General features: G+C 48.4%; 1 protein-coding gene across 1 annotated transcript in view; it reads right to left on the bottom strand.

Annotated features, from left to right (window-relative positions):
• SLC44A4 (solute carrier family 44 member 4) overlaps positions 1–12,635 on the bottom strand; it is an 82,916-nt gene extending 70,281 nt beyond the window's left edge. The window contains exon 1 of the mRNA XM_077286077.1: positions 12,534–12,635. Coding sequence (XP_077142192.1) covers positions 12,534–12,549 — 16 coding nt within the window. The 5' untranslated portion in view covers positions 12,550–12,635. The remainder of the gene's footprint in view (positions 1–12,533) is intronic.
• Between the last annotated feature and the right edge of the window lie 764 nt (positions 12,636–13,399).

Below are 13,399 nucleotides of genomic sequence, written 5' to 3'. Positions count from 1 at the left end.
GGCGCCGCTTTGGTAGTCTCCTCCCATGGCACGCCCTTCTTCTTCCTCCGCGCTCCCTGGAACGCTGCAATGGCGGCGACTTTTGGCGGGAACTTTTGGCGGTAAATGGCAACACACAGTCTTTGCAATAAAGTACAGTCCAAGCACAGTAAATCACAGTTCCAAGGCACACATGACCTGATTCTTCAGGCTTAAGTAGATCCTGTTCGTGATGCCAAGTTGTAGCGCCCCCACTGCCGCAGGGCCGAGGGGTACCCGGTACCGGGCCTCTGAGTCTCTGCTCTGGGGTTGTCACGGTGGCTAGGCCCGGTCCGTGACCCTGCTGAGGGGCGTACAGTGATAGATATGATGGATGTGGATGGTGGTGGTGGTGCGGTGCAGTAAATAATGAAGACACCAGGTTGCAGTCTCGTTACCTCTTTACTGAAGGTCTCTGGGTCCTCAGTCCGGAATACGGTTCACCAGGCTGCGCAAGTCCGGCCGGTCCAATGGCACCTCCAGAGTTCTCTTTGCAGGTGGAAATCTATCTATGCCTTCCTGCTTGCGCTATGTGTTGTGGTCCTCCCCTGCTGTGCTTACGGGATAGTCCCCACAACTGTTGTGTCTGTTTCTCGTGTTCCCTCACAACAACTCGATTAGATGATGTTCTGCTAATCCTCCGTCCCTCCCGGTGTTATGGTTGGGACGCACCCGTATGACGGGTAGGCTCGGAGCTCTTTTGGGACCCTAGAGTCGCCCCTCTCCACAGGTTGCCCCCCAAGTCTGCATAGGTGATTTAGGTGAGACAGCCCGCCTGAGACTGACTGTCCTGCCGTTGGTTTGAAGTATTGCCTGGAGCTAGATATATGAATACTTCCTCGGCGTTCCGGCCGCCGGTTGTGCGCCTCAGTAGGATGTTGCCTCGATCTTACAGCACGACTCCTACTGGTATTTCTCCTCTTGCTCTGATCTCGTTTCTCACTCAGCACAATCTATCTCGCTTCTGATCCTTTCTTAGGGCACCGCCGCTATGCTGAGCAGGCACGGTCCCGTGACGTTCTTTCTTGTTGCCAGGCCTCTGTCAGGGTCCCAAACCTGACAGGGACCCTACCGAATCTTCCCCACAACACCCCCTGCCACAAGGTGTTGCCTGGTTCCAACCCAGTCAGCTTTCTGAACTAACTTCCTGCCTGACCCCCAGTTTACCCACACGGTGAGGAGTGGCCTAATGAATAGCACCCTTAGCTCCCCCTGGAGGCCCGGCTGTGAAATGTATTGGTGTATGTGATACCTGGTCAGATTAACTCCTTCAGTGCCATCAGACGTACCATAGCCCCCCTTAGCGGCGGAGCCACAGTACTGCAACGACCAGGACTCTGGGGCGCTGCAGATGCATCACACAAAGTCAGTGAAGTGAGAGAAATACAGGCATAAACTAAATTTATGGGATCAAATAACTAAAATTGGCATGTGCATATGTATTCACCCCTTTTGCTATGAAGCCCCTAAACATTTCTTGTGCAAGCAGTTCTCTCCATAAGTCCCAGGCTTTGTGACAGGACGGCCCCGTGTGCAATCCAAGTGTCACAAGATCCTAGAGACTTATCCAAAGCGACTCGCAGCTGGAATTGGAGCAAAATGAGGCTCTACAAAGTACGGACTTTAGGGAGTGAAGAGTTATGCACACTGAAGTTTTCAGTTATTTTGTCCTTTTTGTTCTTTGCTTTACAGTAGAAAGAAAACCAAATGTTCACAGCTATAGGAACGTTCTTTACATGAACTGATGCAAAAACTAAAAAAAAAAAAGAAAAAAAAATGAAATTCTAGGTTGTAGGGTACCAAACACCAAAAATGTCAAAATGGGGGTGGATTTGAATACTTATACAAGCCTCCGTATACAAGTCATTATACAGGAAAGAATGTTTCCTAACCTTATCCTGTAACATCCCTTTTATCTTCAGCTTTGTATATATTATTATCAGTCCATAAAAATGGCGTAATACTCTGACCACAATGTTCCCAGGAGCGACCTGGGATTCAGACATGCGTCCGGGGGTCTTCCCCATGATGTTCCAGTGCCATTTCAGCGCGTTTCCTACCCTCCCCTGACCTCTTCTTCGGGTCTGCTGGAAAAATGATTGCGTTTCCCATAGACTTCCATTATACTCGGGTCGCGCCCGTCCAAGCGTCTGACCTGCTCGATCCGAGTGCAGAGCACACGGGCATTTAGTGCCCGATCATCACCAGTCACTGCCACATCACAGCAGAGGGTTACTGTCCCATTGAAACTCTACATATCCACTATATATATATATATATATATATATATATATATATATATATATATATATATATATATATATACACACACACATACATACATACACACACTATATATACACACCATATATACAATACACACTATATATACAAACTATATATATACACACACCATACATATACACAATATATACAGTGCCTTCAAGTAGTATTCAACCCCCTGCAGATTTAGCAGGTTTACACATTTGGAATTAACTTGGCATTGTGACATTTGGACTGTAGATCAGCCTGGAAGTGTGAAATGCACTGCAGCAAAAAAGAATGTTATTTCTTTGTTTATTTTTTTTTTTAAATCGTGAAAAGTCTTTTCAGAGGGTCATTTATTATTCAACCCCTCAACCCACCAGAATTCTGTTTGGTTCCCCTAAAGTATTAAGAAGTAGAACAATGAGCTTCACATGTTTGGATTAATTACCGTATTTTTTGGCATATAAGACGCACTTTTTCCCCCAAAAAAAAGGGGGGAAAATGGGGGGTGCGTCTTATATGCGCAATGCAGGCTTACCGTGGACCGTGGCGGCAGAGGTGCGGCGGCAGAGGTGCGGTGGCAGAGGTGCGGCGGCAGAGGTGTGGGGGTGGAGATGAGGAGGCGCAGTGAGCGGGGTCCCTTTCCCCGGTGAGTTGATGCTGCAGCCCCGGTAATGCACAGAGCCGGGTGAATCCTGTTGATATCGGTGGGCGCGGCCATCTTCCTGAGGCCGCGCGTTCGCAGATGGAGCTCTAGTGCCCGGGGCTTTAGGAAAATGGCCGCGAGATGCCGCGCGTGCGCAGATGGGGATCGCGGCGGCCATTTTCCTGAAGCCCCGGGCACTAGAGCTCCATCTGCGAACGCGCGGCCTCAGGAAGATGGCCGCGCCCACCGATATCAACAGGATTCACCCGGCTCTGTGCATTACCGGGGCTGCAGCATCAACTCACCGGGGAAAGGGACCCCGCTCACTGCGCCTCCTCATCTCCACCGCCACGGTCCACGGTAAGCATTACCGGCTGCTGCATCACCTCACCGGGACTTTGGACTCTGTATCCTGTATCCTTTTGCTTCCCAGGATGGGTGCAGCAAGGTTCAGGAAGGATCTCGTGGGCACATGGACTGGAGATGATGGAGGTAGTGGTGTACATTGTGAAGCGAGTATTCCACAGGCGCTCATATGTCTGAGTCCTTGCCGCTTCCCGGCGCTCAGACATCTGAGCTCCTGTGGAATACTCGCTTCACAATGTACACCACTACCTCCATCATCTCCAGTCCATGTGCCCACGAGATCCTTCCATCACCTCACCGGGGAAAGGGACCCCTCTCACGCCATACCTCTCACTGTGCTTCCTCATCCCAGCACCTCTGTCGGTAACCACTGCTGCCACCCTCCCATGGACACCAGGCCGTGGCGTCGCCCACCTAAGCAGGAAGGGACCCTGCTCAGGTGCACGCCGTACCGCATCACCCCACCTCTGCCGCCACCATGCCTCCTGTGACCCTGCTCTGCCACCACCAGCCCTCAGGTAAGATACTGTAAATTCGGACAATAAGACGGACCCCCATCTTATAAAAAATCTTTTTTTCTGCAATTTTCACCCCAAATTTGGGGTGCGTCTTATGGTCCGGTGCGTCTTATATGCCGCGAAATACGGTATCTCTTTTTCCAGCCTTTTCTGACTATTTAAGACCCTCCCCAAACTTGTGAACAGCACTCAAACATGGTCAACATGGGAAAGACAAAGGAGCATTCCAAGGCCATCAGAGACAAGATCGTGGAGGGTCACAAGGCTGGCAAGGGGTACAAAACCCTTTCCAAGGAGTTGGGCCTACCTGTCTCCACTGTTGGGAGCATCATCCGGAAGTGGAAGGCTTATGGAACTACTGTTAGCCTTCCATGGCCTGGACAGCCTTTGAAAGTTTCCTCCCGTGCCGAGGCCAGGCTTGTCCGAAGAGTCAAGGCTAACCCAAGGACAACAAGGAAGGAGCTCCGGGAAGATCTCATGGCAGTGGGGACATTGGTTTCAGTCAATACCATAAGTAACGTACTCCACCGCAATGGTCTCCGTTCCAGACGAGCCCGTAAGGTACCTTTACTTTCAAAGCCTCATGTCAAGGCTCGTCTACAGTTTGCTCATGATCACTTGGAGGACTCTGAGACTGACTGGTTCACGGTTCTCTGGTCTGATGAGACCAAGATCGAGATCTTGGGTGCCAACCACACACGTGACGTTTGGAGACTGGATGGCACTGCATACGACCCCAAGAATACCATCCCTACAGTCAAGCATGGTGGTGGCAGCATCATGCTGTGGGGCTGTTTCTCAGCCAAGGGGCCTGGCCATCTGGTCCGCATCCATGGGAAGATGGATAGCACGGCCTACCTGGAGATTTTGGCCAAGAACCTCCGCTCCTCCATCAAGGATCTTAAGATGGGTCGTCATTTCATCTTCCAACAACGACCCAAAGCACACAGCCAAGAAAACCAAGGCCTGGTTCAAGAGGCAAAAAATCAAGGTGTTGCAGTGGCCTAGTCAGTCTCCTGACCTTAACCCAATTGAAAACTTGTGGAAGGAGCTCAAGATTAAAGTCCACATGAGACACCCAAAGAACCTAGATAACTTGGAGAAGATCTGCATGGAGGAGTGGGCCAAGATAACTCCAGAGACCTGTGCCGGCCTGATCAGGTCTTATAAAAGACGATTATTAGCTGTAATTGCAAACAAAGGTTATTCCACAAAATATTAAACCTAGGGGTTGAATAATAATTGACCCACACTTTTATGTTTAAAATTTATAAAAATTTAACTGAGCAACAAAACTTTTTGGTTTGTAAGATTTATGCATCTGTTAATAAATCCTGCTCTTGTTTGAAGTTTGAAGGCTCTAACTTATTTGCATCTTATTAAACCTGCTAAATCTGCAGGGGGTTGAATACTACTTGTAGGCATTGTATACACCATACACACACCATATATACACCATACACACTATATATACACACTATGTATACAATACACACTATATATACACACCATACACACTATGTATACAATACACACTATATATACATACCATACACACTATGTATACACACCATACACACTATGTTTACAATACACACTATATATACACACCATACACACTATGTATACACACCATACACACTATGTATACAATACACACTATATATACACACACACACACACACACCCCATACATATAAACACTATATATACACACCATACACACACACCATACACACTATATATACACCATACACACTATATATACACACCATACACACTATATATACACACTATATATACACACCATACACACTATATATAGACCATACACATGCCAGGCACAAACGCCAATCATCAGATGTATTTACAACAGTTAGGGTACCGTCTCACTATACGATTTACCAACGATCACGACCTGCGATACGACCTGGCCGTGATCGTTGGTAAGTCGTTGTGTGGTCGCTGGGGAGCTGTCACACAGACCGCTCTCCAGCGACCAACGATGCCGAGGTTCGCTGGTAACCAGGGTAAACATCGGGTTACTAAGCGCAGGGCCGCGCTTAGTAACCCGATGTTTACCGTGGTTACCAGCGTAAAAGGAAAAAAAAACAAACAGTACATACTCACCATCTGATGTCCGTCAGGTCCCTTGCCGTCTGCTTCCTGCTCTGACTGAGTGCCGCCGTACAGTGAGAGCAGAGTGCAGCGGCGACGTCACCGCTGTGATCTGCTCTCACTTTCCGGCCGGCAGTCAGAGCGGGAAGCGGACGGCAAGGGACCTGACGGACATCAGATGGTGAGTATGTACTGTTTGTTTTTTTTTCCTTTTACGCTGGTAACCACGGTAAACATCGGGTTACTAAGCGCGGCCCTGCGCTTAGTAACCCGATGTTTACCCTGGTTACCAGCGAACGCATTGCTGGATCGCTGTCACACACAACGATCCAGCGATGACAGCGGGAGATCCAGCGACGAAAGAAAGTTCCAAACGATCTGCTACGACGTACGATTCTCAGCGGGGTCCCTGATCGCTGCTGCGTGTCAGACACTGCGAGATCGTAACTATATCGCTAGAACGTCACGAATCGTACCGTCGTAGCGATGAAAATGCCACTGTGAGACGGTACCCTTACACCAGCAACACCATCAGCAAACACAACCATGGGAAAATGGATGACTGACCTAGAAACGTTCACACTGCGCACACCAGAGCACAACCAGGACTGGCACCGAGCGGGTATTATAGGCCATGGCATCACAACAAGCAAGGAGGTATAAAGCCTCTATTGGTAAGTGTGAGCAGGTGACATAATACCGTGTTATCCATCCTCCTCCTATATATCAGTGCTGTCTCCTATCCTCCTCCTCCTATACAGTATATCAGTGCGTGCTGTCTCCTATCCTCCTCCTCCTATATATCAGTGCTGTCTCCTATCCTCCTCCACCTATATATCAGTGCTGTCTCCTATCCTCCTCCTCCTATATATCAGTGCTGTCCCCTATCCCCCTCCTCCTATATATCAGTGATGTCTCCTATCTCCCTCCTCCTATATATCAGTGATGTCTCCTATCCCCCTCCTCCTATATATCTGTGAGGTCTCCTATCCCATCCTCCTATGTATCAGGGATGTCTCCTATCCCCCTCCTCCTATATATCAGTGATGTCTCCTATCCTCCTCCTCCTCCTCCTATATATCAGTGATGTCTCCTATCCCCCTCCTCCTATATATCAGTGCTATCTCCTATCCTCCTCCTCCTATATATCAGTGATGTCTCCTATCCTCCTCCTCCTATATATCAGTGATGTCTCCTATTCCTCCTCCTCCTATATATCAGTGATGTCTCCTATCCTCCTCCTCCTATATATCAGTGCTGTCTCCTATCCTCCTCCTCCTATATATCAGTGATGTCTCCTATCCCCCTCCTCCTATATATCAGTGATGTCTCCTATCCCCCTCCTCCTATATATCAGTGATGTCTCCTATCCCCCTCCTCCTATATATCAGTGATGTCTCCTATCCCCCTCCTCCTATATATCAGTGCTGTCTCCTATCCCCCTCCTCCTATATATCAGTGCTGTCTCCTATCCTCCTCCTCCTATATATCAGTGCTGTCTCCTATCCCCCTCCTCCTATATATCAGTGCTGTCTCCTATCCCCCTCCTCCTATATATCAGTGCTGTCTCCTATCCCCCTCCTCCTATATATCAGTGCTGTCTCCTATCCTCCTCCTCCTATATATCAGTGCTGTCTCCTATCCTCCTCCTCCTATATATCAGTGCTGTCTCCTATCCTCCTCCTCCTATATATCAGTGCTGTCTCCTATCCTCCTCCTCCTCCTATATATCAGTGCTGTCTCCTATCCCCCTCCTCCTATATATCAGTGCTGTCTCCTATCCTCCTCCTCCTCCTATATATCAGTGCTGTCTCCTATCCTCCTCCTCCTCCTATATATCAGTGCTGTCTCCTATCCTCCTCCTCCTATATATCAGTGCTGTCTCCTATCCTCCTCCTCCTATATATCAGTGCTGTCTCCTATCCTCCTCCTCCTATATATCAGTGCTGTCTCCTATCCTCCTCCTCCTATATATCAGTGCTGTCTCCTATCCCCCTCCTCCTATATATCAGTGCTGTCTCCTATCCCCCTCCTCCTATATATCAGTGCTGTCTCCTATCCTCCTCCTCCTATATATCAGTGCTGTCTCCTATCCTCCTCCTCCTATATATCAGTGCTGTCTCCTATCCCCCTCCTCCTATATATCAGTGCTGTCTCCTATCCCCCTCCTCCTATATATCAGTGCTGTCTCCTATCCTCCTCCTCCTATATATCAGTGCTGTCTCCTATCCTCCTCCTCCTATATATCAGTGCTGTCTCCTATCCTCCTCCTCCTATATATCAGTGCTGTCTCCTATCCTCCTCCTCCTATATATCAGTGCTGTCTCCTATCCCCCTCCTCCTATATATCAGTGCTGTCTCCTATCCTCCTCCTCCTATATATCAGTCTATCCTCCTCCTCCTCCTATATATCAGTGCTGTCTCCTATCCTCCTCCTCCTATATATCAGTGCTGTCTCCTATCCTCCTCCTCCTATATATCAGTGCTGTCTCCTATCCCCCTCCTCCTATATATCAGTGCTGTCTCCTATCCCCCTCCTCCTATATATCAGTGCTGTCTCCTATCCTCCTCCTCCTATATATCAGTGCTGTCTCCTATCCTCCTCCTCCTATATATCAGTGCTGTCTCCTATCCTCCTCCTCCTATATATCAGTGCTGTCTCCTATCCCCCTCCTCCTATATATCAGTGCTGTCTCCTATCCTCCTCCTCCTATATATCAGTGCTGTCTCCTATCCTCCTCCTCCTATATATCAGTGCTGTCTCCTATCCTCCTCCTCCTATATATCAGTGCTGTCTCCTATCCCCCTCCTCCTATATATCAGTGCTGTCTCCTATCCCCCTCCTCCTATATATCAGTGCTGTCTCCTATCCTCCTCCTCCTATATATCAGTGCTGTCTCCTATCCCCCTCCTCCTATATATCAGTGATGTCTCCTATCCCCCTCCTCCTATATATCAGTGCTGTCTCCTATCCCCCTCCTCCTATATATCAGTGCTGTCTCCTATCCTCCTCCTCCTATATATCAGTGCTGTCTCCTATCCTCCTCCTCCTCCTATATATCAGTGCTGTCTCCTATCCTCCTCCTCCTATATATCAGTGCTGTCTCCTATCCTCCTCCTCCTATATATCAGTGCTGTCTCCTATCCTCCTCCTCCTATATATCAGTGCTGTCTCCTATCCCCCTCCTCCTATATATCAGTGCTGTCTCCTATCCCCCTCCTCCTATATATCAGTGCTGTCTCCTATCCTCCTCCTCCTATATATCAGTGCTGTCTCCTATCCCCCTCCTCCTATATATCAGTGATGTCTCCTATCCCCCTCCTCCTATATATCAGTGCTGTCTCCTATCCCCCTCCTCCTATATATCAGTGCTGTCTCCTATCCTCCTATATATCAGTGCTGTCTCCTATCCTCCTCCTCCTCCTATATATCAGTGCTGTCTCCTATCCTCCTCCTCCTATATATCAGTGCTGTCTCCTATCCTCCTCCTCCTATATATCAGTGCTGTCTCCTATCCTCCTCCTCCTATATATCAGTGCTGTCTCCTATCCTCCTCCTCCTATATATCAGTGCTGTCTCCTATCCCCCTCCTCCTATATATCAGTGCTGTCTCCTATCCCCCTCCTCCTATATATCAGTGCTGTCTCCTATCCCCCTCCTCCTATATATCAGTGCTGTCTCCTATCCTCCTCCTCCTATATATCAGTGCTGTCTCCTATCCTCCTCCTCCTATATATCAGTGCTGTCTCCTATCCTCCTCCTCCTATATATCAGTGCTGTCTCCTATCCTCCTCCTCCTATATATCAGTGCTGTCTCCTATCCTCCTCCTCCTATATATCAGTGCTGTCTCCTATCCCCCTCCTCCTATATATCAGTGCTGTCTCCTATCCTCCTCCTCCTATATATCAGTGCTGTCTCCTATCCTCCTCCTCCTCCTATATATCAGTGCTGTCTCCTATCCTCCTCCTCCTATATATCAGTGCTGTCTCCTATCCCCCTCCTCCTATATATCAGTGCTGTCTCCTATCCCCCTCCTCCTATATATCAGTGCTGTCTCCTATCCTCCTCCTCCTATATATCAGTGCTGTCTCCTATCCCCCTCCTCCTATATATCAGTGATGTCTCCTATCCCCCTCCTCCTATATATCAGTGCTGTCTCCTATCCCCCTCCTCCTATATATCAGTGCTGTCTCCTATCCTCCTCCTCCTATATATCAGTGCTGTCTCCTATCCTCCTCCTCCTATATATCAGTGCTGTCTCCTATCCCCCTCCTCCTATATATCAGTGCTGTCTCCTATCCTCCTCCTCCTATATATCAGTGCTGTCTCCTATCCTCCTCCTCCTATATATCAGTGCTGTCTCCTATCCTCCTCCTCCTATGTATCAGTGCTGTCTCCTATCCTCCTCCTCCTATATATCAGTGCTGTCTCCTATCCTCCTCCTCCTATATATCAGTGCTGTCTCCTATCCTCCTCCTCCTATATATCAGTGCTGTCTCCTATCCCCCTCCTCCTATATATCAGTGCTGTCTCCTATCCTCCTCCTCCTATATATCAGTGCTGTCTCCTATCCTCCTCCTCCTCCTATATATCAGTGCTGTCTCCTATCCTCCTCCTCCTATATATCAGTGCTGTCTCCTATCCTCCTCCTCCTATATATCAGTGATGTCTCCTATCCCCCTCCTCCTATATATCAGTGCTGTCTCCTATCCCCCTCCTCCTATATATCAGTGCTGTCTCCTATCCCCCTCCTCCTATATATCAGTGCTGTCTCCTATCCTCCTCCTCCTATATATCAGTGCTGTCTCCTATCCTCCTCCTCCTATATATCAGTGCTGTCTCCTATCCTCCTCCTCCTATGTATCAGTGCTGTCTCCTATCCTCCTCCTCCTATATATCAGTGCTGTCTCCTATCCTCCTCCTCCTATATATCAGTGCTGTCTCCTATCCTCCTCCTCCTATATATCAGTGCTGTCTCCTATCCCCCTCCTCCTATATATCAGTGCTGTCTCCTATCCTCCTCCTCCTATATATCAGTGCTGTCTCCTATCCTCCTCCTCCTCCTATATATCAGTGCTGTCTCCTATCCTCCTCCTCCTATATATCAGTGCTGTCTCCTATCCTCCTCCTCCTATATATCAGTGATGTCTCCTATCCCCCTCCTCCTATATATCAGTGCTGTCTCCTATCCCCCTCCTCCTATATATCAGTGCTGTCTCCTATCCCCCTCCTCCTATATATCAGTGCTGTCTCCTATCCTCCTCCTCCTATATATCAGTGCTGTCTCCTATCCTCCTCCTCCTCCTATATATCAGTGCTGTCTCCTATCCTCCTCCTCCTCCTATATATCAGTGCTGTCTCCTATCCTCCTCCTCCTATATATCAGTGCTGTCTCCTATCCTCCTCCTCCTATATATCAGTGCTGTCTCCTATCCCCCTCCTCCTATATATCAGTGCTGTCTCCTATCCCCCTCCTCCTATATATCAGTGCTGTCTCCTATCCTCCTCCTCCTATATATCAGTGCTGTCTCCTATCCTCCTCCTCCTATATATCAGTGCTGTCTCCTATCCTCCTCCTCCTATATATCAGTGCTGTCTCCTATCCTCCTCCTATATATCAGTGCTGTCTCCTATCCCCCTCCTCCTATATATCAGTGCTGTCTCCTATCCCCCTCCTCCTATATATCAGTGCTGTCTCCTATCCTCCTCCTCCTATATATCAGTGCTGTCTCCTATCCTCCTCCTCCTATATATCAGTGCTGTCTCCTATCCTCCTCCTCCTATATATCAGTGCTGTCTCCTATCCTCCTCCTCCTATATATCAGTGCTGTCTCCTATCCTCCTCCTCCTATATATCAGTGCTGTCTCCTATCCTCCTCCTCCTATATATCAGTGCTGTCTCCTATCCTCCTCCTATATATCAGTGCTGTCTCCTATCCCCCTCCTCCTATATATCAGTGCTGTCTCCTATCCCCCTCCTCCTATATATCAGTGCTGTCTCCTATCCCCCTCCTCCTATATATCAGTGCTGTCTCCTATCCCCCTCCTCCTATATATCAGTGCTGTCTCCTATCCCCCTCCTCCTATATATCAGTGCTGTCTCCTATCCTCCTCCTCCTATATATCAGTGCTGTCTCCTATCCTCCTCCTCCTATATATCAGTGCTGTCTCCTATCCTCCTCCTCCTATATATCAGTGCTGTCTCCTATCCTCCTCCTATATATCAGTGCTGTCTCCTATCCCCCTCCTCCTATATATCAGTGCTGTCTCCTATCCCCCTCCTCCTATATATCAGTGCTGTCTCCTATCCCCCTCCTCCTATATATCAGTGCTGTCTCCTATCCCCCTCCTCCTATATATCAGTGCTGTCTCCTATCCCCCTCCTCCTATATATCAGTGCTGTCTCCTATCCTCCTCCTCCTATATATCAGTGCTGTCTCCTATCCTCCTCCTCTCAGTCCCTGTACACATTGGGGCAGGTGACGCAGTACGCGGAGATTATACCGCACACAGGTTAGACATACACAGGGCAGGACCCGCGGTCTGTGGCGGTCACACAGGTGAGCTCAGCGCTCCCGGAGTGTGCTCTCTGCTTACCGTACTCCTCCGCCATCTTCCCCGGTGCCCGCTGTCCCCGGTCTCCGGCCGCTCAGCACTTGTCTCCGTTCCTCAATCCTTGTGGTCACCTGGCAACGCCCCCTGCTCACACCTGTGCTCCGCCCCGCCCACTACGGCTGCTGACCACGCCCAGAGCCCGTCCACGAGAAGAACTGAGAGCGAGGGAAAGAGAGATAGATAGATAATAGATAGATAATAGATGGATAGATAAATAGATAGATAATAAATAGATTATATAGGCACGGTCCATGTGACAGATTCTATAGGCACAGTCTATGTGACGATTCTATAGGCACAGTCTATGTGACGGATTCTATAGGCAGTCTATGCGATGATTTCTATAGGTACAATCTATGTGGTGGATTCTATAGGCACAGTCTATGTGGCACATTCTATAGGCACAGTCTATGTGACAGATTCTATAGGCACAGTCTATGCGATGATTTCTTTAGGCACAATCTATGTGGTGGTTTCTATAGGCACAGTCTTATGTGGCACATTCTATAGGCACAGTCTATGTGGCGGATTCTATAGGCACAGTCTATGTGGCGGATTCTATAGGCACAGTCTATGCAATGATTTCTATAGGCACAATCTATGTGGTGGATTCTATAGGCACAGTCTATGTGGCACATTCTATAGGCACAATCTATGTGGTGGATTCTATAGGCACAGTCTATGCGATGATTTCTATAGGCACAATCTATGTGGCAGATTCTATAGGCACAGTCTATGCGATGATTTCTATAGGCACAATCTATGCGATTTCTATAGGCACAGTCTATGTGACAGATTCTATAGGCACAGTCTATGAGGCGGATTCTATAGGCACAGTCTATGCGATG

Source organism: Ranitomeya variabilis, chromosome 2 (assembly GCF_051348905.1).
Source record: "Ranitomeya variabilis isolate aRanVar5 chromosome 2, aRanVar5.hap1, whole genome shotgun sequence".
Taxonomy (NCBI): domain Eukaryota; kingdom Metazoa; phylum Chordata; class Amphibia; order Anura; family Dendrobatidae; genus Ranitomeya; species Ranitomeya variabilis.
The sequence above is the reverse complement of the archived record's forward strand: the minus strand, read 5'-3'. Positions and strand labels throughout refer to the sequence as shown.